Source organism: Dreissena polymorpha, chromosome 7 (genome assembly GCF_020536995.1).
Source record: "Dreissena polymorpha isolate Duluth1 chromosome 7, UMN_Dpol_1.0, whole genome shotgun sequence".
In the NCBI taxonomy this organism is placed as follows: Eukaryota; Metazoa; Mollusca; class Bivalvia; order Myida; family Dreissenidae; genus Dreissena; species Dreissena polymorpha.
In genome coordinates this window covers 7,761,630-7,787,682 of record NC_068361.1, presented here as the reverse complement: position 1 = coordinate 7,787,682, position 26,053 = coordinate 7,761,630, and the positions used below count along the sequence as shown (strand labels likewise).

The window sequence follows — 26,053 nt, the reverse complement described above, 5'->3', positions numbered from 1 at the left end:
AACGGTTAAAAAACACAAATATTTATTTTTATTATTTTATTTTTGAAATACCGTCCAACCATCGCACCCAAGAATCCCCTCCCCCCACCCACCCTCCCCCCACCCCCGAAAAAATGTGTTTTTTTTTTTGCATTTTTTTCCGCATTTTTGGAAGATAATGTAATAAATGTCCACACACCCACACTATACACCCCTCTTCACTCCACCCCTCCCTCCTTTGTGATTGAAATTGAGAGTACCTTCACCTTTAAAAAGAAAATAGATGAGTGGTCTGCACCCGCAAGGCGGTGCTCTTGTTATGCACTGGAATTCCTCGTCAAAGTCATGCTTGACATAAATATTGCTTATGTCTGCTTTTCGAAACTGGAGTCACTTAACTTTCATCCATTGAATTCTTCTTCCTTCAAGATCAATGATATTTTGTGGAAATAAAGACTTTGCCAGACACTTTAAATCATGGAAGTCATAGTGTTTCATAGGCACAACTGTATACTGTTTTTTCTTGCGAGCCAATCTAACGATTGTGTCCCATTCGCTCGGAACAAAGACTGAAGTACGCCTCTTAGCATTTTCTACTGCTGCATGCACCGAATCACTCTCCATCTGAGTGTGTCCTGTTTCTAGAAATTTTTGATCGATTGTTTCTAAACTAAGACTTTTACAGATGGCTTGTAGCAAAGCTGATGCAATTAACCTGTTTCGATTCTGTCCTGAACAACAATCTGAGTAAAGGCACAGATGTTTTGTTGTCACTGGCAATGACTGTATGTAAGTCTGTATGCAAGTTCCTATCTCACACGATCCCCTGTTGCCTTCGGTTTCATTCCACAGGTAGCAAGTCACACTTGCATCTTCCAAAGAATAGAACGACACATTGAAACAACTTAGTTTCCGCTTAAAGTAGACTTGACTGGCAAGTGAACACGGTGCTGGCAACACGGCTTCCAAGTCAAAAGTAGCAACACAGTATGATTTATCTTCTTTGGCTTTAGTTTTGTCGTTTTCTTTCTCAGCTCTTTCTTTTAACTTTCTTTTAATGTGCTCTTCGTAGTCCTGTTTGATGGTTTCTCTTAATTCACCATCTGTCTCTTTCTGGTGGTATACGATACATGTTTGACATTGATCTTTTTAGGTACATGAAATGAATAATTATATTCCTCACAGAATACTGTTCTGTGCTTTGAGGCACTGACAGCTTTCGTTTTCTCTGCTACACACTTCTCTTTATATAACCTATACATCTGTGCGATATTAAGATCACTTCCAAGAAATTTTCTCCTTGTGTCTTGCCTTGTATAGTGGGCCTCAACCGTAGGGAAAGATTCAATATGCTGTCTAACCTGGTTAATCACTGCTTCTGGGGTCTTATTGTGTGGTGTATGTTTCCCTCTTTTGTCAAATGCAGCAAATATTCCAGTGGATGAGGATTTCAAAGCCGTTTCTACCACCCTATTGCCAATATTTAACGTTCTAAGAAAAAAATCTTTACAGACTCGCTTATTGTCAAGGTAGAAGCTTCTTGAACACTCACGTCTCTTCTTTGCACTTGAACGAACTCTCTCAGGATTGTTTTCCTTCACATTGGAACATAAAAAGTCCTTTTGGCGTTCGTAGGATCCAATATTCCAGTAGTTTTGAACAACTGCATCTCTTTGCTCATGTGTGAAGATTTTTCTACATTTATATCTGCAGTTGCAATGAGCATCTAATAGCCGCTTTGCTTCAACAGTCTTCCCTTTTGTATTTGTGTACTGTAGTCCAAGCATGCGTCGTTTCTTTCTAATATTTTTCTTCCACTTTTCTGGTTGTGCCTTGCGTTTTCTTTTCCCTGTTAATTTTGCAAGACTGTTTTACTTTGCCTGCTTTCTTGGCGTGATAGTCTTTACATCAACAGTTTCTGCGTGTTCGTTCGTTGGTATTCCAGTGTCAGTGAAGTCATAGTTAGCATTCTTTGGTGTAATTGCATTGGTGCAAGCATCATAATGTTCGAGGCCTGGCACTTGTATGAATGCCAGATTTATGCAGTCATTCGCATCAGTGTCTGCATGCAATGTTGGTCTTATCTCATACATAGGATAAGCACGCCTGCTACAGTAAATTTTCAATACTCTTCCAGAAACATTCGCTATTGCTAGGGGCAAACCATCTGCAAGGTCGTTGTCCCAGTGCCCTTCTTCTCGCAAGAAATTTACTTTTGATATGTACTTATCCCTTTTATTGGCACAAGAATTGTTTGGTAAAAAATCTATGTATGTATCTAACTTTGCTGATAGATGATCACATAGTTTCTGTCGAAGAATTTCTGGTGATTCAAAGTCACAAGTTTAAACACAAACAGCTTTAAACAGGCAATTTCCATCGCCCTCTATTCTTACTCTTTTCAATCCATTGCTTGCTAACAAGGCATCTATATTTCGCTTGTGCATATCGCTTATAAGTTGTCTTGCTTTGTACTGGTTGGAACTTTCTTGCTTTGCTTTTTTAATTGCTTGGTGCATATGCCTGAAAGCCATTGGGCGACCTGGCGTATTGCGTTTTGTTCGTGAAAGTTTGGTTGGTATTCGTTTCCATGCTTTGTTTCTTATTTCTTCCTTTGAACCTGGAGGTGAAGGTTGTACATTCTTTCCACTAAGTAAGTGGTAAGATCTTTCAGCATGCATCTTTCTTCTTGCGTCTGATAGATTTCTTTTTTTAATTATTTTCCTCTTCTTTCGTTTTTGAACTTCATTCATTTCAGAGTCAGAAGAATGTATGTCTTTTTTAGTGATTCTATGTGTCGGATCAGCAAAATCATCATCTGTGTCTAATTCGCTTTCACTACAGCTACTGTCTCCTTTATATAAAGACAGTTTACATTTCCTCTGTTTTGTCTGACTAAATCCGCTAAGGGAATATTATCACTGTCGTTGTCATCAGAATAAGTGTTTTTCTCTGCAGATTTTTCAGTATTATCATCTTTTTCTAATATATTTGCTGATTCTTGTATATCATTTTAATTATTGTCCAGTTTATCTTGCAGTTTTGTTGCTATGAACACAATGTTTTCATCAGTATCTTTATTTTCAACGCTAAAATCTTCTTCTAACATTTTGGATATTGATTCACAGTCTTCTGTAGGCTCCATTCTGCAAATATATTTTAATAATTATGTAATCGTAAATTAAGAATATTTTAATATCAATCTGTAATAACAAACTCTATTCATTTCGAAGAAAATGATAGGCTCTAATAATATGATTTACTTAATTTACATTTACTATACAAAATAATGAAGTAAAAACTACTAAACTACTAAATAATTGAAGAACTAAGTAAATACTCACCTATTATTTAAAACATTGCCTTCCTTACTTGATGAAAACATAAGCTTTTATGTTCACATTCGATTCCAGGTACAAGACAACACATCTGCTATCTTGTTTAATTGTTTAACTTGATACTTAGATGTTATAAGTTAATTAGGTATAGGCACTTGAAACATAATCACACTGCAAGTGTTGCCTTACATATTAATCTAAACAGGCATTAGTGTACTTATTAAATTATGCCTCTGAAAAATCCTTGTATGTTTTTTTCTATTTATACACAAGTGCACTTATATCATTTTGGTTCCTACTTTCTGTCTCATTTTCATTTATTTTTTCCAGCCAGATTGTATCAAGTGCATTTACTACAGTCTGGTTCTATCAGGAATGGATATATAACGTTCTGGCATAATACAAAAATACTCCATAACACTTAGTACAAGGGGGTTCTATACAATAATTATGTTAAATGACTGAATATAAGCCTGGTTTTGAGTGCAAAAGATGCGGCAGTAAATATTACATATTTCTTTTGCAAAACCCGATTTTTCTTCAAAACTGCACTTATCACGTTCTGGCCCTTACCCCTCGTACTTACTCGACCGCATATGAAATAAATGACATATCGCATACCAATAATAGTTATACGTGTATATCGGCTTTTTTTGTGCGCGGACCGTCTTGTGCGAAAATGGCTGCGGCAGGCGGTGAATTTTTCAGACGTGGGAAAACTTTGGGAACTGTTTGTTTCCTTACAAACATGCTATAAATCGATTATTGAATGTCTGTATATTATACCTTTAGTAATACGTACACTTTTTACATGGTAATAATAATACTGTCGGTATACTTTTTTCTGGATTTCTAGTAACTTTTTTGTTATTGACATCGCATGTATTAATTCGGCCATAATTAACGTTTCATATTGTTACCCACATGTTTTTTTATGCTATAATAAAGTGTTAACAATATTGGATGTTTCCACTAACCCGACGGATCCTGATATTTCGCACCGACCTTGAACATTGTTTGGTATTCCAGTTACAGTTTCCCATTATTTTTTGGTTTATTCGATTAACTTACCTATACACAAAGAAACTATAGTGGGGTCATATGGTGAAATGATTGTTCACTTTTTGATAAAAGCAACAAACTTGACAGATTTGTAGGTTAAAGTATTTTATTCAATTTTAGCTATGGACCCATCTCCAATTTTCAAGATGGCCGCCATTTTAAGATGGCCGCCACAATTTAGGAAAATACATGTTACTGCCATATTTTATTAAAATATTCTGTTTTTGACATTGAAATTAGCTTTTTTATGTTATTAATTAATAAACTTATGTTTCTACGTGAAAAAATAAATAAATTAAATATTGCATAAAAGTCAAAATGGCTTCCAAAATGGCCGCCTAAAGTACAAAAAATAGGATTTTCCTACTCCAATCTATAATTTCAATATTCATTGAACGCATGTTATATAAGCAAGTATTTTTCCCTTTTTGTGTTTACAGATACCTTCATTTGTATAATATTCTCAACATATTGTTTCAGTCCTTAAAGCAATAACTGCAGTCAACGAGTTCGTACTTCCAGACCTTAAAGCTGCCTTAAAATCAATCCGCGGCCACATCCTCCACCACACAGACAAAGAGCTTTGCACAACAAGTCAGCTTTTATACACTTGCAACTCACACGGCAACCAATCTGGGGACTGCAGCCACACTTCAGTAACTCCTGGCACGACTCTGATGCTTGCGGTAGTGCCGTCCAGAACAAGACTATTCTGAGCAAATGAGAGCCGATTCATAACGATTGGACCAAAATGGTGTTAATGTGTTTTTTATTTGACCTAGTGACTTAATTTTGACCCCACATGACCCAGTTTCAATCTAACCCAGCAAACAGCCGACGTTGAATAGACGTCGAATATTGGTTGAATTTCGGTCGCGACGTCGGCAACCAAAATACAACGTTGATTCAACGTTAGTGGGGCGTTGTATTTTGGTCATAAAATAACTAGGACGTATAAAAATCACACAATATAAACAGGTACATTTAATATGTTTTCATAAAGAATTTTATTCTTTTTTTACAAATACGTTGATTTGCATTTTTGACCCGTTTGTGTATCTTCGAATGTTTGCAAGCGTGATTCTCTTGTTATCTAAACCAGCAGATCTCCCGCGTGCGCGCCACTCGATTCCTTTGTTCACTGACCTACTGGCTAATTGGATTTTCAAACTTTGCTGTGATTGAATGTAAACCTGTGCTTGTTGTTCAATAATAAGAGAAGTTGGAAAAGTACAATCGACGATAAACAATAGTTTGCGAGGTAGGTTTTGATTGTTATTTCAAGTAGTAATATTACAATTGATATCAGTATGCACTTGCTTTAAATTCAAATTCGAAATTATGGGGAAACTCGTACCATGGAGACTTCGTACCACTTTTGAAAATACTAACGTTCACTTATAGTCATTTTTGGTAGCAATTTGTTGTTGAAAACATTCTTGAAAAAAACATGTAATTAAGTGAAAAATAAATATGTACACAGATGATCCTAATTCACCGTTAAGTGAAAAATGAATAAAATTCAAAATTTTATTTTTAAACTTCAATTATTTATTGTATTAAATTCTAAAATTGAAATATATAATTATGTAAAATGTAGTTTATAAAAATTGTTTGTTGGTCATGACATGATTGATTGATCTTGTAGGTCAAGTTTAGTTATGAATTGATACAGTCATAAAATACATTATCAAATTTAAAGATGTTGTAACGCTTGATTATTTTACCATGTATGATAGAAAATTCGGTTTCATATATGTGTATGTTCAAGATGACGCATACGTGTGTTTTCTTGGTGTTATTCATGCGGTACATGTATGTCTTAACATTTTTCCGTTTTATTAAAAAAAAAGAACAGTTGGTCATTCTGATATTTTTTTGTATTTCCAGGACAACTGAGAAGACACCCGAACAGATCCGGATTCAAGACAAAAAAGAACAACAGTGGGATGATATGTATTTGTATAAATTACATGCATGCAATAAACTTGTATAGAATAAAGATATGTTGGTTTTCAACCTCAATATGAAAATTAGTTTTAGGTTGGTGTTAGGTTAAATAATAACGTTATTCCGCAACGTTTCGGAAACGTTAAGCGAACCATACATTTAAAATAACCTTGCCAAGTCGTTGAATTTTTATTGCAAGAGGTTGTAGAATGGTTGGATTTTGGATGAAAAATGGTTGAATTTTGGTTGAATCAACCATAAAATGACGTCTAAAAAACTTTCATTTACAACCAAAATTCAACGGTCATTCAACGTCATGGTACAACGTCTATTCAACGTCATATGTTTGCAGGGAAGCCACTATTTAATTGGGACAAAAGTTCTGACCAAGTTTTATGACGATTGGAAAAAATATAGGATTCTAGAGCATAAACAAGATAAATGTAGATGACGGACAACGCACAACGGACAAAAGGTGATCACAAAAGCTCACCATGGAAGGTTGTGCTCAGGTGAGCTAAAAAACAACACCAAAACCCTTTATGCATTACTGCACATTGAATAACAGACTAAGCAAATTACTATGTTTTCACAATAAAAAAACATATAAACAAAGTGAACAGAAGGCGACACTTTTTATCATCATCATGTGGCCCTTTATTTGAGGCATAGGGCCACCTGCCAAACAATCAGACACATAACAGTAACAACATGACAAACAGAAAAACACAAATGAACAAAACAGGAGGTTTAGACATGTCGCTGTGTCCCGACATACAGCATTTGGGGTTTCTACTGCTTTAGGGGCATCCCAACAGCACACCCGGTCCAGATTAACTCACAAAAATGCAAGTATAAAAATAAACAGCAATAACGATTTCTTAAAATTATAACACTGTATTTTGACTGTAAAATAATAACCAAAAACAGCTGGTTTAATTGATTGGTACATTTTTGTCACAATTTGACGAAAGAGTCAAAACAAATTAAAGTCTCACCATTACAAGAGAAATGTAATAACGAAGATGAATATTTCAAGAATGTTTCATTACAGCATAATTGAAGAACATTGTAAGTATATTGTAAGTGTTGCTTTTTACATAGGTAAACAATAATATAGTGAAAGGGCTCTATTGGTAAACAATAGGACAATGTATGGGCTTAATTGGCAGATAAACGTACAGTGTATGGACTTTATGAGTAAACAATAGATCTGTATATAGGCTTTATTTGTAAACGACAGCACATTATTGGTAAAAACAATAGCACAGTGTATGCACTTTATTGGTAAGCAACAGTATAGTGTATGGGCTTTCTTGGTAAACAATAGTACAGTGTATGTGCTTTTTTGGAAAACAATAGCACAGTGTATTTGCTTTATTGATAAACAAAAGTACAGTGTATGTGCTTTATTGATAAAAAATAGTACAGTGTATGTGCTTAATAGGTAAACAAAAGTACAGTGTATTGGCTTTATTGGTTAGCAATAGTATAGTGTATGTGCTTTATTCGTAAATAATAGTACAGTGTATGTGCTTTATTGGTAAACAATAGTACAGTGTAATTGCTTTATTGGTAAACAAAAGTATAGTGTATGGGTTTTATTGGTAAACAATAGAACCGTGTATGAGCTTTATCGGTAAACAAAAGTATAGTGTATGGGCTTTATTGGTAAATAAAAGTAATGTGTATGGGCTTTATTGGTAAACAATAGTACAGTGTATGTGCTTTATTGGTTAACAATAGTACAGTGGATGTGCTTTATTGGTAAACACTAGTACAGTATATGTGCTTTATTGGTAAACGATAGTACAGTGTATGTGCTTTATTGGTAAACAATAATACAGCGTATATGCTTCATTGGTTAACAATCGTACAGTGTATGGGCTTTATTTGTAAACAATAGAATAGTGTATGGCCTTTATTGATACACAATAGTACAGTGTATTGGCTTTATTTTGTAAACAATAGTACAGTGTATGGGCTTTATTGATACACAACAGAACAGTGTATTGGCTTTATTTGGTAAACAATAGTACAGTGTATGGGCTTTATTGATACACAATAGTACAGTGTATTGGCTTTATTTGGTAAACAATAGTACAGTGTATGTGCTTTATTGATACACAAAAGTACAGTGTATTGGCTTAATTTGGTAAACAAAAGTACATTGTATGGGCTTTATTGGTAATCAATAGTACAGTGTATGGGCTTTGAAGTTACTGAATTATTTTCCTGAAAGAAATAACAGACATTCAGCATACAGTCATAGATGAATTTAAATTGAACATACAATTATTCTATTGAGACAAAGTATACAAAATAAATAGATAAATATTCTTAGCACACTAGTGTCAAGTTTTAATGCCACCAGGTAATGCCATTGATGGAAAAATGAAATAAGAAAAGGTGAATTTCATACTAAAAGTTACATCCTTATGAATGCATTAGCCAAAATATTATCAAATAATACAATACTTAAGCTATTACAAATATAAATGTATATAAAATTATTAATCAAATAATGCTTCAATAACATGTTTGGAATAAGCATAACTATAAAAATAATTTGATATTGATTAAAAAGGGTAAATGTTCAAATAATGTAAAATAGTGTAAATAGAGGCTGTATTGTAAACACTGTAACAGTAACATATCACATAGCACAATATAAATATTTACCAAACTAGTTAAAATTTGATAGCTATTTTACATAACAAAATCAACAGCAACAAACATAGACCACATTCTACAGTAAAATTCAAATCAGGAATGTAATTTATCATCATTACTTTCATCAACAGCTTTGTCACAAACATGACTGATGCACCTTCACTGCTCTGCCCGCAATGTTCAAAGGCCAACAACTCACAGTCTGCTTTGTTCAAGGGCAAACAACACAGAATCTGCTACGTTTAAAGGCAAATATCTCAGAGACTGCTAAGTTCATGGGCAAACAACTCAGGGTCAGCTATGGTCCAAGGTTTAACAACTTAGTGTCTGCTATGTTTAAAGAAACGAACTCTGGGCAAGCTATGTACCAAAGGCAAACAACTCTGGCTTTGCTTTATTCAAGGGCAAACAACCAAGGGAAGCAGTGCAAACAACTCAGGGTCTGACATGTTGAAGATCAAACAACTTAGGTAGTTTTCTATTTTCATGGGCAAACAACTCTATAGTCTGCTGTTTTCAAGGGCAAACAAGTCAGTCTGATATGTTCAAATGCAAACAACTCATGGTCCACTATGTTCAAGGGCAAACAACTCAGAGTTGACTGTGTTCAAGGGCAAACAAGTCAGTCTGGTATGTTCAAGGGCAAACAACTCACGGCCCACTATGTTCAAAGGAAAACCTTTCAGGATCTGCTATGTTTAAGGGCAAACTACTAAGGCTCTGCTAATGTTTAAGGGAAAATAAGTAACCCTTTATTAATACTGACAAATACAGGAAAAAAATGAGATTTGACAAAAAGTGTTCATAATGTTTCACTATTAGCAAAATAAAAAAACTTGCACCCCTTGGTGGCCTTGTTTCTCAACCAGCCCCAAACATTTTCAAATTACACAGAGATATTATTAAAACAAGTTACTCACAGGGTTAAGGCATATTTTGACCCAAGGGAAATGATTTTAATAAATGATATAACATGCCAAACACCAAACATCTGGGTCTAGTAATTTAAGAAATTATTTCATTTTACACAATAAACATATAAGGAAAACAAATTGCCCTCAGGGCAAGGCCAATACCAACCCCAAAAGCAATACTTGGATTTTTTGGAAGAGGACCACCATATATTTTTATGTAAGAAGAATTTTGAAAGTTTGTTCCCAGGCTGAGTTGAATTTTGACCCCAGGGCATAATTTGAAACAAGAGGCCCATGAGGGCCTGAATCGCTCTACTGCTATAAACACTGTGCAAGATTGGAAAGAACAAAAAACCGTCGGAGACGGGTGATGCTCCCCAAAGTTTTTTTTTGTCACAATATTGAACAATATATTTAGATAAAAGGAAACGTCTTGAGGGCACAGTAGTTGGGGGGACAATAAATTTTTTTATAGAAAATTTCAAAGGGCAATAACTCTGTGAAAAGAGCCCCAACCCAGAATCCCTGCCCCCCCCCCCCCATTTTTTTTTAATTTTTGAAAGGTCATCTAGTAAATGACCACACCCCACATTATACCCCGCTCTCAACCCCCCCCCCACCAAAAAATAAATAAATTTTGTTTCTCTTTTTTTATTTTTGATCGTCTAATAAATTATTGAATATGAACAAAGTTCAAAACTTGGTGACATGGTGTTAAAAACTTGGTCAATTAAAGAAGTTACTAACAGGTTGCTGTCTTTTTGACTACTCCACTGAGATACCATAAGGTTATATGTCCACACAATTTCATAAAGATTGTGCAATTATTGTGGCCTCTTGAGTGTAAACTATTTTTTTCTTTAATTGACCAAGTTTTTAACACAATGTCACCAAGTTTTGAACTTTGTCGAGGTAAAATTTCTCACCAAGTTTCATAAAGATAGGCCTCTAGAGCATTCACAAACTTTTAATTTAATTTGACCTTGTGACCTCGTTTCAAACCCCACTTGATGCAGTTTCAAACTTGGCCGACATATTATCAAGAACAATGGTCTGACCAAGTTTCCTAAATATTCAGCAATACAAGTAGCTTCTAGAGTTTTCACTGGAATTTCCTTTATTTTGACTTGTTTTTATACCATATGATTCTATTTCCAACTCGGCTGAGATATCATTAATACAAGTGTTCCTACAAAGTTTCATGAAGATTGAGAAATAAATGTTACCTATGAAGGCAAATGAAAGTTTCAAACTTTTTACCACACACAACCGACGACAGACAAAAGGCGATCAGGAAAACTCACCATGAGAATGTTGTGCTCAGCTGAGCTCAAAAGTATTCTTGTTTTTATAAATAATTTGATCAAGTTAACAAGTCAATATAATATTTCTAAAACTTAACAAAATCCATATTAAATTTCAACATCAGGCTGAAGTGGATGATAACCAAACAAAACACTTATTAATATAAGAGGGCAATGATGGCTTGTAAGCGCTCACCTGAGTTCACTGACACAAATTAATGAATATTTGACCTGGTGACCTAGTACTGACCCCACTTGAATTAGATTTGACCTATCTACGCACCTGAACCAGATCAAACTTGGCTAAGATATTGTCTTCATAACATTCTGACAAAGTTTCATCAATATTGCATCATACATTTTATTCTAAGATTTCACCCGGTGAGCTGGTTTTGAAATTCATATGATCCAGATTAAAAACAGGCCAAGACATTAAGAAGATGAACATTCTGTGTACGTTTCATCAAGTTTGAGTCATAAATGTGGCTTCTATATTGATTTTTTTTCAGATTTCAACTGGTGGCCTTGTTATTTTATATATGTGACCCAGACGTAAACTTGGTCAGATATTGTCAATATAAATATTTTGACTATGTTTCTTCAAGATGGCTTTATTTACATGGCCTTCTGATTGGTAAGTAGGTCTATAGAAAATTTGACTTGGTGACCTAGTTTCTAGATGCATGTGACCCAAAGTAAAATTCAGCCTAGAAAATGTGAAGTTAAACATTCTTACCAAGAGTCATAAAGGTAGCCTCTAGAATGATTTGACATTGTGACATGATTGTCAAACACACGTTACCCAGATTCAAACTAAGCCTCAATATTGTCCAGATTAATATTCTAACCATGTTTCATCAAGAATGGCTGACACATGTGGTCTGTAGAGTGGTAACAAGGTTTTGCTAAGATTTGAAATGGTGACCTAGTTTTTGGACACACGTATTGTTCAAATAAAGAATCTGACCAAGTTTCACCAAAATTGGATGAAAAATGTGGCCTCTAAAGTGGTAATGAGCTAAAAGCTGACACCGCACACAGCACGCCACACAATGAAGTATGCCAGACATAAGGTGGTCATGATAGCTGACCTTGAGCACTTGGCACTCAGGTGAGCTATAAAAACAAACTGAATATACAGCACTATACTCATCAATCTTTAGCCAATATCAAAAACTAATCACTAAGGGCACTACACATGACTATTACCATATCTATAAAATAAAACATCTCTGATAATAAAATTTTCTTGAATGTTTTACCTTGAAAAGTGTAGTTTTATGAAAAAAGAAAAACGAGACAAAAGGTCTTAATACTCCAAAAGTTTCATCACATAATTGGCACAGATACAGGCCTGATGGCTGAAATGTGTTTGAACTGTAAGTTAACTGCCTTTAAATTATATGTAGTGCTGACTTCCTAAATGATAACAGCTGGGTAAAGATCCTGTCCAACATGCTGGTTTGAAAAAAAGAATATATTCCTATTTACCTCTTTTTGGATCTTCCCAGAACAAGGTGACATCTCATGGACATTGCCTCTCTTTATTGTAAATATGTTTATGGTCAAAGTTCAGAATCCATTTCGTGTGATTTATATTACATCTATGTATTTGAAGGTAATCCCAAGCATGAGTTCCTATGCTAATTTTGACTCAGGCAGACATTGGTTCAAACGTTATTTTTACAACATGGCGATTGTTCTTAAGTTATTTTGACATAACAGAAAATTTGTTCCAACTTAATTTTGACTGTCTGAACTTCAGTTCCTGCAATTGACAGACAGCCAGGACATTGGTTCCTATAACAAGATGCCTAACTAAACTTCCAACAATATTTCATGACAATCACCTATAATTAGCCAACAATTCAATGTAAGTATTCAAGTGAAATAAAACTCAATACAAGTTTTGATGCAAAACAAATCACATTTATAAACAAATTACCAATAAGGTAATATCACATTACAGACCCTGGATCAAAAATGTAACACACTACTAATCTACAAACCCTTGATCAAACAACCCTTTCCTTAATAAACTCAAAAAATCTTTCTCCGTAAACCTCAGGTGGAACGGAAGAATGGCTCCCACAACAGTTCTTTATGTCTTTCAAGATCTTTGCAACCTGTTGTCGACAACCGAACACAGTGAAGAAATCGATCACTCCAACATAGTACCGATATTGTTCGCCGTCAATTATGTGCAGACAGTTTTCGTTGTTAAGCAACAGTCTTCTGTTCTTGAGCTTGTACCCAGAATTGTCCAAATACTCACTGTCTGAGAGTGAATGCAAGAAACTTATTTTCCTTTGAGAACGACTCCGAATCATGCGTTCTTCTAAACCTCGGACTGTTTTTGATTTCGTTGAGGATGCACTTTTGGAGGTCGGAGTTTTCAACACGACTTCCATTTCCATATCGTTGTGGTTTCCTTCAGCTACAGCATTAATTACAAATAAATACCTGTACATGCGTTATTATTGAAGTCGTGGCTATTTAAAGCTTTTATTTAAATTGCATAGAAAACCGAGTGCCTATTTTATGATAACAGTTTATTTAAATATCATTTTAGTCATTTGTTAGATTCACTCTTACTTCATACCATAATTAGAGTTTATTGTGAAACTTTTGTACACAGACATGTCCAGAGAAAAACACATGTTTCACATTGAAAACTTATCATTTTATAAACTGAATAAGAAGTGATAAACTTTTAAAACATGGTTTGTTCAAAAGTAACATTTCCATGATAGAATTGTACAAACAACATGTAGAAATCATTGTGCTTTGCTTGCAAAGACCAAATATCATTCTGGGAAATTCTGAGCTTATAATGCTGAGCTTATAAGGCTAGTAACCACTAAATTCCTTCGGGAAATCTTAAATTAACTTGCAGTTTTCAAATCAAATGGGAAATCCAATGATTTGCGCTTACACACTTTAAAACAATATAAACCATTCAAGCAATGTTTTCTTGTTAAAGACTTTAATATAAAAAAGACTTTAATCATTTTTCTAAACTTGTGCATAAGGTGCTTGACGACAGGCCCTGAGCTATTTTTTAACCAAAGGCTAGACAATGAGTTACAAACAACAACCCCCATATACAGGTTTCTGATGGAAGGGCAGTCTGACAGAGCAAGAGGGCAACCGACTATAAGTCCCTCAAATGCGCTCACCTGAGATGCATAGGAACTTAACTGTTCTGAGCAGATAGCAATCACAAGGTTACACTTCAGCAATATAAGGCAAATTACCGCACTTCTGGGACTCATGTTTTTTAATGAACCAGAACCATATTCAAACAAGATATCATTAGGGCAACATTCATTGCACTTAAGTTTCATGACAATTGCCCAAAACATAAGACTTCTTATATTCACAAGTATTTTTTAAAATTGAGTGAGATAGCTTTGCACCCCATGTCACCTATGTTTCGACCTCAGTCAGTATATCACCGGAACAAATGCTCTAAGAACATTTTAAAAGGATTGGAAATAAAAGAAGTTATTGGGCAATACATGTTACCAAAAGTGTTCATATGGTAAATGTTGATAAATGGCCGTGAACAAAGACAATTACACAAACTTACAAAGTGCAAAATGTGCTCAGACGACCAAAACAAGAGCTGTCAGAGGACAGCGCTCGACTTTTCAAGTGCTTGACAGTATAACGTAAGCCATCATGGGGAAATTGTTCATATTCAATAATTTATTAGACGATCTTTCAAAAATAAAAAAATAAAAAAAAATTGTTTGGGGGGGATGTGGAATGTGGTAATTTATAAGATGATGTTTAAAAAAAAATTGGGGGGGGAGGTTGAGGGGGGGGAAGGGATTCTGGGTAGGGGCGTGGGGTATTGTTTGGGTGGAATCCATTGTGGTATTCAGGTTAGTGTTGTTTTGTCAAAGTTATAATAAAATGTGATCATAAATAAAGAAGTTATGGCAATTTAAGCAAAATGTTCAATTATCAAAGTGTAAAAGGGACCATAATTATGTCAAAACGCTTGATACAGTGGTCTGCTCTTGTTTGTAGGTTGGAGTCATGTTGGTAAACAAGCATGCACCATATAAAAGCAATATGTCAAAGGATATAGGAAATATTTGGGGTAGTACGCAAACTTTAACTTAGATTTATCAATAATTTGCATATTCTAAGTATAAAAGGGGCCATAATTATGACAAAATGCTTGATAGAGTTGTCTGCTCTTGCTTATAGGTTGGGGTCATGTTGGTAAACAAGTATGCAATTATGAAAGCAATATGTCAAGGGACAATGAAAATAATTGGGGTAGTACGAAAACTTTAACATTTGCACGCTAACGCTTACGGAAACGCCGACGCCAGGGTGAGTAGGATAGCTCCACTATATATATTTCATATATAATAGTCGAGTTAAAAATAAATAAACTTTGTTGAATACTGTCCAAGACCTAACCAACTTACCACACCAACTTGTACAAGGTTATGATCATTTTAACTACACTAATTTATGGATAATTTAATCAAACAAAAATATTAAACCAAATAGTTGTTTCATAGAATCGAACAATAAATAAGATGGGGTTGCAATTTTATTTACACAGATTTTCACTTATCCCACTTTCATGAAGTTTTGACCTAACTTATGAATAAAACATACACAAAATGGAAAACTTTTGCACCACTTTAAAATCCTTCCCGACTTATAAGCTAGTAGACTAAAGAGCGAGTAGACTTATGATAACATATAACTGAGTTGTTCCAATATCTGTCTGAACCCTTGTTCCAGTACCTGTCTGAACCCTTGTTCCAGTACCTGTCTGAACCCTTGTTCCAGTACCTGTCTGAACCCTTGTTCCAGTACCTGTCTGAACCCTTGTTCCAGTATCTGCCTGAACCCTTGTTCCAGTACCTGTCTGAACCCTTGTTCCAGTACCTGTCTGAACCCTTGTTCCAGTACCTGTCTGAACCCTTGTTCCAGTACCTGTCTGAACCCTTGTTCCAGTACCTGTCTGAACCCTTGTTCCAGTACTTGTCTGAACCCTTGTTCCAGTACCTGTCTGAACCCTTGTTCCAGTACCTGTCTGAACCCTTGTTCCAGTACCTGTCTGAACCCTTGATCCAGTACCTGTCCTAACCCTTGTTCCAGTACCTGTCTGAACCCTTGTTCCAGTACCTGTCTGAACCCTTGTTCCAGTACCTGTCTGAACCCTTGTTCCAGTACCTGTCTGAACCCTTGTTCCAGTACCTGTCTGAACCCTTGTTCCAGTACCTGTCTGAACCCTTGTTCCAGTACCTGTCTGAACCCTTGTTCCAGTACCTGTCTGAACCCTTGTTCCAGTACCTGTCTGAACCCTTGTTCCAGTACCTGTCTGAACCCTTGTTCCAGTACCTGTCTGAACCCTTGTTCCAGTACCTGTCTGAACCCTTGTTCCAGTACCTGTCTGAACCCTTGTTCCAGTACCTGTCTGAACCCTTGTTCCAGTACCTGTCTGAACCCTTGTTCCAGTACCTGTCTGAACCCTTGTTCCAGTACCTGTCTGAACCCTTGTTCCAGTACCTGTCTGAACCCTTGTTCCAGTACCTGTCTGAACCCTTGTTCCAGTACCTGTCTGAACCCTTGTTCCAGTACCTGTCTGAACCCTTGTTCCAGTACCTGTCTGAACCCTTGTTCCAGTACCTGTCTGAACCCTTGTTCCAGTACCTGTCTGAACCCTTGTTCCAGTACCTGTCTGAACCCTTGTTCCAGTACCTGTCTGAACCCTTGTTCCAGTACCTGTCTGAACCCTTGTTCCAGTACCTGTCTGAACCCTTGTTCCAGTACCTGTCTGAACCCTTGTTCCAGTACCTGTCAGAACCCTTGTTCCAGTACCTGTCTGAACCCTTGTTCCAGTACCTGTCTGAACCCTTGTTCCAGTACCTGTCTGAACCCTTGTTCCAGTACCTGTCTGAACCCTTGTTCCAGTACCTGTCTGAACCCTTGTTCCAGTACTTGTCTGAACCCTTGTTCCAGTACCTGTCTGAACCCTTGTTCCAGTACCTGTCTGAACCCTTGTTCCAGTACCTGTCTGAACCCTTGTTCCAGTACTTGTCTGAACCCTTGTTCCAGTACCTGTCTGAACCCTTGTTCCAGTACCTGTCTGAACCCTTGTTCCAGTACCTGTCTGAACCCTTGTTCCAGTACCTGTCTGAACCCTTGTTCCAGTACTTGTCTGAACCCTTGTTCCAGTACCTGTCTGAACCCTTGTTCCAGTACCTGTCTGAACCCTTGTTCCAGTACCTGTCTGAACCCTTGTTCCAGTACCTGTCTGAACCCTTGTTCCAGTACTTGTCTGAACCCTTGTTCCAGTACCTGTCTGAACCCTTGTTCCAGTACCTGTCTGAACCCTTGTTCCAGTACCTGTCTGAACCCTTGTTCCAGTACTTGTCTGAACCCTTGATTCTGAAGGAGTTTTCCCAGGAGTTTCTCCTTGATGGTCGTTGTCTACGTCTGTATCAGGATCCAGCTTATGGCCAAACGACCTTGAAGTGGGCAAAAACAAATGACCAAGATTAAAAAATTCACAACTAAAAAATAACTCACAGGCAGTGATGCTTGCCTAACATAACAGGGTCCAGTAAATCGACGCATTCCCAGCAACTTTAAAGTTTATTTTACCTAAATAAAAATCCCAATTTATCAGAAAAGACAAAAGCCCAAATACTTAGTACATTTAGATTTTAATTATAGATACAACAATTAAAATACTCCCTTCAACAAATGCAACACCAGTTGAACTAGTTACTTACTAGATTTATTTTTAGAAACTTCCTAATTTTAAGTTTTCATACAAAAAGCTCCCAATGAAAGGTAATGAAAATATATTATACAATGAATGACTAAATTAATCAATGAATTAGGACATGAATAGATTGACCTGACCCCCACACACTCCATACATGCAATCCCAGACAAGGTCTAAATATCAGGTGATAATGTATTCATACTTGTAGCTCAATTCTTTCTTCAGTAATTCAGCAGAAAGTGTTCTATTTATAGCAACAGGGACCCTGACCCCACTTTTTCCATATGCAATCCCAACTGGGACCTTCAAGGTATGAAATTTCAATAACATGTCTGAATTTGTATTCCATCTTGATTAATTAAGTTTTTGTTTTATAGTTACAGCAACCTTGCCCTAAAGTCCGCCCACCCAATATGCAATCCCAACCGAGGACCCGGTTCCATGGTAAACATTGTCATATTATTGAAATCCTTCAATTCTGAATGAAGTTATTATCTCGACAAAAATTGAAATATGAAGGACAAATTAATCTCTGCATGCCACTGACCTCAATTATTGAAGGGGTTATAAAACCATTGTGACATTAACTCTTTCAGTGCGGGAACCGAATTTTTAAGGCCTTTGCAAACAGTTTGGATCCAGATGAGACGCCACAGAACGTGGCGTCTCATCTGGATCCAAACTGTTTGCTATTCTGATAGTATTCTTTGAAAAAAATCAAAGAAAATGCTAATTTTAGAAATTCAGCAGACGACATTTTAGCAGACGACAAATTTCCCAGCATGCAAAGGTTTAAATGAACTTGAAATGAGCGTAGTGGATATGGTCACAGATTTGATTCTAACTGTGGGAGCATTCTTTAGACACCCGTAGACACAAAGTACGTGCTCTCCCAAGAAACTGACTCAAGAGCTTTCAGCTGTTAATCCAATCGAGCTAATAGATTTACCGGTAAACTAACTTCAAATGAACAAAATCAGACCCTAAAATCTTATATTTTTTTGTCAAATAACAAATAACACTGGGATAAAATTTGTTAAAAATACATTCTAAAGAAAATAGTTGTCAATCAGTGGCATAAAGAGCGCGCCATACTTCTGCACACGCATCACAAGATTCCCCACAGACAGCCTTTTCTCGCCAGTGTGAAGTGGATGTCGTCCCAGCAGCAGACTGTAATCCTGCACCTCGATACCTTTCAGGAAGTCCACGTCCGCCCTCAGCTGGGTTAGAAACCACTTTTTCTGTGCCCCTGTCAAAAGTAGTCTTATTTGAGCTGCGCTTTGGGAAAACTGGGCTTAATTCATGTGCGTAAAGTGTCATTCCAGATTAGCTTCAGTGCTCAATGCTCTCCAGAAAATTTTGAGTAGCCAGTTATATTTTCAAAGTAGCCGGCGACTAAGCAATAAATGGGTGTTTTTGTGCTATTTCAATTGATATTTTGGGTAAAAGTAGCCGGCATCTAGAGTAACCGATGAAATGGCCAGCTGCCTGTGTTTCTGTAGAACACTGCAGTCCAATCTTATCAAGGACGACACTTTCTGCCTAAACAGGATTGTGGTTTGGAAGAAACTTACTTAAAACAAAAAAATGAAGAAAAGCGGAAAGTTTCGTTGTTGATTAGCCTGTGCAGACTGCACTGGCCCATCTGGGACAGTACATTATAATATACACACAGACATAAAGCCCAGGGGTCCGTTTCATCAACGATCGTACAACAAAATTGGAATACGATACATATTTCAATGAAGCATTTTAACTCAACACCAAGGAATAATACTATTATTTTTCCGTATATCTATTCATTTTATTGTTTTCTCACATATAGTTTATATTTTGAATGCATATTGATGAAATTTTTTTGTATTTTCAGTCTCCAAAATTTGGTCTTAAATTAAGATTGTCCTACGATCTTTGATGAAACAGCCCCCAGTTTTGCCAGAATAAGGCTCAGTCACAAGACATGCTACTTCTAGTTTCTAGGCTAATATAGCAAATAAAAAAAGTAGCTCAATATTTCCCAGCACTATGCTATGTGACTATCAAAGATAATGAAAATTATGTTAAGTGGAATCATTTATTAGCGCTGGGTTATCATGTTTTGGGCTTTTGAGATCCTTAAACAAAAATCATGTTATTGTAATGATGTGAAACCCAAAGGTGCTATAAGAAGTTTACAATTATAAGAAATACATATTGCTAAAAAACGAAATTCAGTTAAAAAATCAAGTTATCATAAATTCCAAATAGCTGGACAAAACTTTAAATATGTTTTATGATACAACTTATCATCACATGAATGGTCCTATCAGAATTGAAGCATAGATGGCGCATACATTCAACACACATGTGTTTTCAGAGAGTTCAGAGCTTGTTTTCAAACCTGGTTTTACTGTAAAACTGTTTAAATTATCTGTATTTTTTACTGTTATTTTTCATCGTTTGAAACAGTGGTATACCAATTTTATATAATTGAAATGTTCCTATACACCACAGAAAAGCGTGAAAAAAATGTATTATACATGTCAAAGGTATCTTGCGGTCATTACGGCAGAAATTCAAACTAACAATGTGGTGTAGTGGATATCGTGACCCGATCAGGAAGTAAAGGGCTAATTTCCTTCTGTGGAAGCATTCACCCCCAAGGACGCCAAGTACTGGTTCCACCCACAAAATGAACTCAAGAGTGTTTCAATTTAGTACAAGGCTTCCAATCAAGATAAAACTAACCTAACTCTATTTTTTCCTCCTGAAAATTTTGGTCCTTCAGTACGATGATTGTCTTTTTACCAGGTGGATTGGGCTGAAATAGTTAAAAGGAACAAGTTATTAATATACACTAGAGAATGATAACAACACAACCTTAAACAAAAATAAAAGTTTATTATGTTTATCATAATTTAAACAATAATCATATATTTGAAACTACGGCTTTGTTAGAAACGTTACTAATAACCCCTGATTTCTTTGTCAAGGGCAAATAACTCAAACATTCCAAGTTTAAATTTAATTGCTTGAGAAATGTGATAATAGCTTGCTAAAAAAACAACATTTTGTGATGACAGGCCAACATATTCCAACCAATGGGAAAGGGGAAAGGGGTCATAACTCTGCACACTCACATCTTGGTATCGGTTGGCCAGGCAACCCTTGATGTCAAACCTCTCCTCCAGGCGAATGGTCGGGTAGAAAATACTCTGCATCACCAGGAAGTATTTCTGCCAATAAATAACATAATTCAATGTTAGATATTGCATTTTTCCAAAATGTACACATTTAAGACTTTTTTTGATATAGGTATCAAACAAATAATTATTCTTCAGAACCCTTTTACTCATTTCATGAACTTCCAGAAATAGAATCGTATTGCAAAAGTTAGGAATCCATGAATGTTAAAAGATAAGTGTGAACAAAAACATGTACATGTACGACGGCGCTTCTCTATGAATGTATACCTTAAATCTTCACTCAACATAACAGTTACCTTGACAATTACCGTACATCAATTGTTACATAGACCTTTTACCTTATATAAGTGCTTCATTGACCTTTTACCTTACATCAAGTGTTACCTTGATCTTTTACCTTACATCAAGTGTTACATTGAACTTTTACCTTAGATCAAGCATTACCTTGACCTTTACCTTACATCTAGTGTTACATTGACTTTTACCGTACATCAAGTGTTACATTGACATTCATCTTACATCAAGTGTTACCTTGAACTTTAACCATATATTAAGTGTTACCTTGACCTTTTAGCTTATATCAATTGTTACCTTGATCCTTTACCTTATACAAAGTGAGACCTTATCTTTTACCTTATATCTTGTTACCTTAATGTTTTACCTTTTATTTTCAATCTCATGTTCCAAATTTACTTCTAACTACTCCTGTTACATTCTTTTTTAAGCTCTTAATCACGGGAGTACTAACCTAAGAGCGGACACTTAATTACTATAGATATGTACTGTTCGTCTAAATTATTACATTTCTTACATTGACACAATATTTTCTTTTCTTGATAGATTTCTTAAAATTGAACACTTAGCAATTTGTGAATACAATTATTGGCTATTGACCATGTGGCTGGTTATCTACTTGACTCAGTTTTCAATGTCAATAACAATATTTATAATTTTAGTGTAGAGCAGGTGAATTTAGATTTGGCAATGTCACGTATGTAGAAATGGCTTAAAAGCCTATTCAAAGTAATTTGAAGGCAAATATTAGAGAATTCCTAAGGTTATTCAGTTTCCTTCAGTTTTCAAGGCTCAGATGTTACAACAACACATATTTTTACAACTGATTATCTTTTTGAAACTTTAAGACCAATGCAACTGCAATATTTTTTTTTTACTTTACATTTATTTTATTTCCTTGAAATACAATACCAGGGATCTGCTAAAGTTTACCTATTAGTTTGATCTTTCATTCAGAGTTGTTTATTTTTTTACTTTGGATATAATACTTTAGACATAAACGTTTGTTCAACATTTTGATATTGTAATTGAGCAGAAGTATGAAAATCCACAAAAAATAGTTCGAGTATATTATTGGTTTTAAAGTAAGTAAGAACTGTATAGATATAAAAGAGATTCATGCTATGCAAAATATGTAAATCTACTTGACATGTCATGTTTGGATGATCTGAATTATTCAAGTTCGAATTAAGGTCAATGTTAAAGTGAGACAAGGGACAAAATTGTCACAAAACCAGGTTTTCACTGTGAAAAAAAATCTGATAAAGGGAGACAACTCAAACTGAACTTTTGAAATGAACAAAAAAAATTAACCCCCTTTGTAAGTTTGTTTTAAAATAAATCTATTTTTAGTTGTGGCGACCTTGACATTGGAGATATGCACATGAATTATTTTTTTTTGACCTTTGACCATGAAGGATGACCTTGACCTTTCACCACTAAAAATGTGCAGCTTCATAAGATACACATGCATGGCAAATATCAAGTTGCTATCTTCAATATTGCAAAAGTTATGAGCAACGTTAAAGTTTTCGGACGGACACACGGACGGATGGACGGACGGTCAAAATTTGTGTGCGTATGGAAAGGCGTTGTCCATATACACATGCATACCAAATATGAAGGTTATATCTCAAGGGACATTTATGGCCATTTTTGACCCTTGAACTCAAAGTGTGACCTTGACCTTGGAGATATCGACGTAATTATTTCGCGCGACACACCGTCCAATGATGGTAAACAAATGTGCCAAATGATTTTAAAATCTGACAATGAACGACATAGTTATGGCTCGGACAAGCTCATTTATGGCCATTTTTGACCTTTGAACTCAAAGTGTGACCTTGACCTTGGAGATATCGACGTAATTATTTCGCGCGACACACCGTCCAATGATGGTGAACAAATGTGCCAAATGATTTTAAAATCTGACAATGAACGACATAGTTATGGCCCGGACAAGCTTGTTCCGCCCGCCCGCCAGCCCGCCCGCCAGCCAGCCAGCCAGCCAGCCAGCCCGCCCGCCCGCATTCGCCAATCTAATAACCAGTTTTTTCCTTCGGAAAACCTGGTTAATAAAATGATATGGGTAGATTACCCATATCATCAACAATATCTTTGTCAGTATTCAAGTGTTGTGTCAACTGTGTCAGTATTGAAGTGTTGTGTCAACTTTGTCAGTATCAAAGTGTTGTGTCAACTGTGTCAGTATCAAAGTGTTGTGTCAACTGTGTCAGTAGCAAAGTGTTGTGTCAACTGTGTCAGTATCAAAGTGTTGTGTCAACTGTGTCAGTATCAAAGTGTTGTGTCAACTGTGTCAGTATCAAAGTGTTGTGTCAACGGTGTCAGTACCCAAGTGTTGTGTCAACTGTGACAGTATTAAAGTGTTGTAGCAACTGTGACAATACCCAAAAGTTATGTCAACTGTGACAGTATCCAAGTGTTGTGTCACCTGTGTAAATATCCAAGTGTTGTGTCAAAAGGCTTAGGATCCAAGTATTGTGTCAACTATGACAGTATTCAAGTGTTAAGTAAACGGTGTCGGTATCCAAGTTTTGTGTCAAATGTGTCAGTATCCTAGTGTTGCTTTATATGTTTCAGTATCCAAGTGTTTTGTCAGTACACAAGTGTCTTATGTCAAATGTGTCAGTATCCAATTGTAATGTTAACTGGGTCAGTATATATGGGATGGGAAGGGAATAGCCATAAACATTGTAGCAACTGGAAAGAATCCCTGTAGCCAGCAGAGCAATATCAACCAGCCCATTCCAAGACTCAAGCCTACAGATAAAGAATATTCTTAAAACATAAAAATACTAAAACTACTCAAAAATAAACTCTAGTGTGGTAGTCAAACTTTAATTATATAATTATTTGTGAAGAGCAATATGGTTATAATTTAAGCACCATTTTCATGGTATTTCCATTGAATCTAAGATTATTCTTTATTATTAAGTCTATGAATGGGTTGGTAAATACAGGCCCAGTTTTGACGCTAGATAATGCAGAAACAATTATTTAACCTGTATAGGACTGAAAGACCGCAGGACATACACATATGACAATCACTATGATGTCCCCTGCATTTAAAAAGAGGAGAAATCCAAACACCAATTTGAATTATATCGCTTAACTCACCTTTCTAGTTGCTGTAGTTTTGATTGAGTAAATGCCCAGAAATTTCACTAGTAATGAATGTGGATACACAAGAAAATGAGTCAAGTAGGTCCTGAAAATGCACAAAATGAAATATCCATGGAAAACATACATAATGACTAAAAACAAGAGATGTCTTTGTCAGAAACACAATGCCCCCTATTGCGCCTCTTTGAAATTAAATTGCAATATATCATTTGTCAGGTTAAGAAATTATCTCCCTTTTAAAGCTTATTACTTCCCTTGGATTGTATTTTTTTACTTTTGACCTTCATGGATGACCTTGACCTTTTATCACTCAAAATGTGCAGCTTCATGAGATGCACATGCATGCCAAATATCAAGTTGCTATCTTTAATATTGCAAAAGTTATGGCCAATGTTAAAGTTTTCGGACCGACACACAGACAGTCAGACAGACAGACAGACTGACAGTTCAACTGCTATATACCACCCTACCAGGGGCATAAAAGAACATACAACTTTAAATGGAATCCAAAATAATATCATAGTTATAGTTGAGAAAGGCAGTCTAAACAATTTCAAGTATTTTTTTTTTCATCAACTCAACAAAGTCTAAACAATTTCAACTTGTTTACAAACAAAGCCTTATGTTTATGACAAACAATTATGTGACCGAAAACAAAATACCTCAATATGCCAAGGAAAAACTGTATACAATGCTGATGGTCTGTTTTGAGTATGAATCTTTGGTTATTCCTGCAATTATAAATAGATGATTCACACACTTTACAAAACTATTTGCATTTTTATCAAATGCGAATTAACACATATGGCTATCTAAAAGAGATTCAAAACAGTACACAGACTAAGTAACATTTTTAATATTTCTGTATGGATTTTTTTCTTCTATATTTATTTAACTTATACCATCCAATTTTGTTTGTAGAAATGTATATACCGGTACATGTCAGATGAAATAAATCTTGGTAAAATCCTTTTATTAATCTCAAATGATTCCTTTCATATTCCACCAAATACTTTACTTTCTTTTAAATGATTTCTTTTATAATTCCAACCAACAACACTAGTCATCTTCTACAAATGGATAGGGCAATGTTTTCTTGATGAGCCTTAAAAAACTCAAACAAGCTTTTAGGTGGATATGGTGTCATGGATGTGGCGTACACCTTTGACCTGGAACTTAAGTTTGATCAATTTTGGACAGCTTTCTCAGAATCTCAAAACACTAAGTACGTTTCTATCCAGGAAACAGACTCAAAAGTACCATTTTACATCAATGTTATAGTTTCTTCCCATGAAATGGACTCAAAAGTTCCATTAATTTTAAAATCAAGGCTGTAATTGTTATAGTTTCTTCCTAGGAAATGGACTAGAGAGTACCATAGCAGAAAAATTCTGTCCATGTAAACATTTCTTCCTGCCAAAACAGACTTCAATATTAA

General features: G+C 35.6%; 1 protein-coding gene across 4 annotated transcripts in view; it reads right to left on the bottom strand.

The window, feature by feature from the left end:
• Positions 1-12,750: 12,750 nt before the first annotated feature.
• Positions 12,751-26,053, bottom strand: part of LOC127837026 (phosphatidylinositol 4-phosphate 5-kinase-like protein 1) — a 31,462-nt gene continuing 18,159 nt past the window's right edge. For 2 of the 4 annotated variants that reach the window (XM_052363729.1, XM_052363730.1), the window contains 7 exons: positions 25,278-25,346; positions 24,610-24,700; positions 21,112-21,207; positions 20,720-20,792; positions 19,085-19,241; positions 17,581-17,726; positions 12,751-13,657 (listed from right to left, as the gene is read on the bottom strand). In XM_052363729.1, the coding sequence (XP_052219689.1) occupies positions 13,236-13,657; positions 17,581-17,726; positions 19,085-19,241; positions 20,720-20,792; positions 21,112-21,207; positions 24,610-24,700; positions 25,278-25,346 (1,054 nt within the window). In that variant the 3' untranslated portion in view covers positions 12,751-13,235. The remainder of the gene's footprint in view (positions 13,658-17,580; positions 17,727-19,084; positions 19,242-20,719; positions 20,793-21,111; positions 21,208-24,609; positions 24,701-25,277; positions 25,347-26,053) is intronic. The other 2 variants (XM_052363731.1, XM_052363732.1) reach the window with 2 other exon arrangements.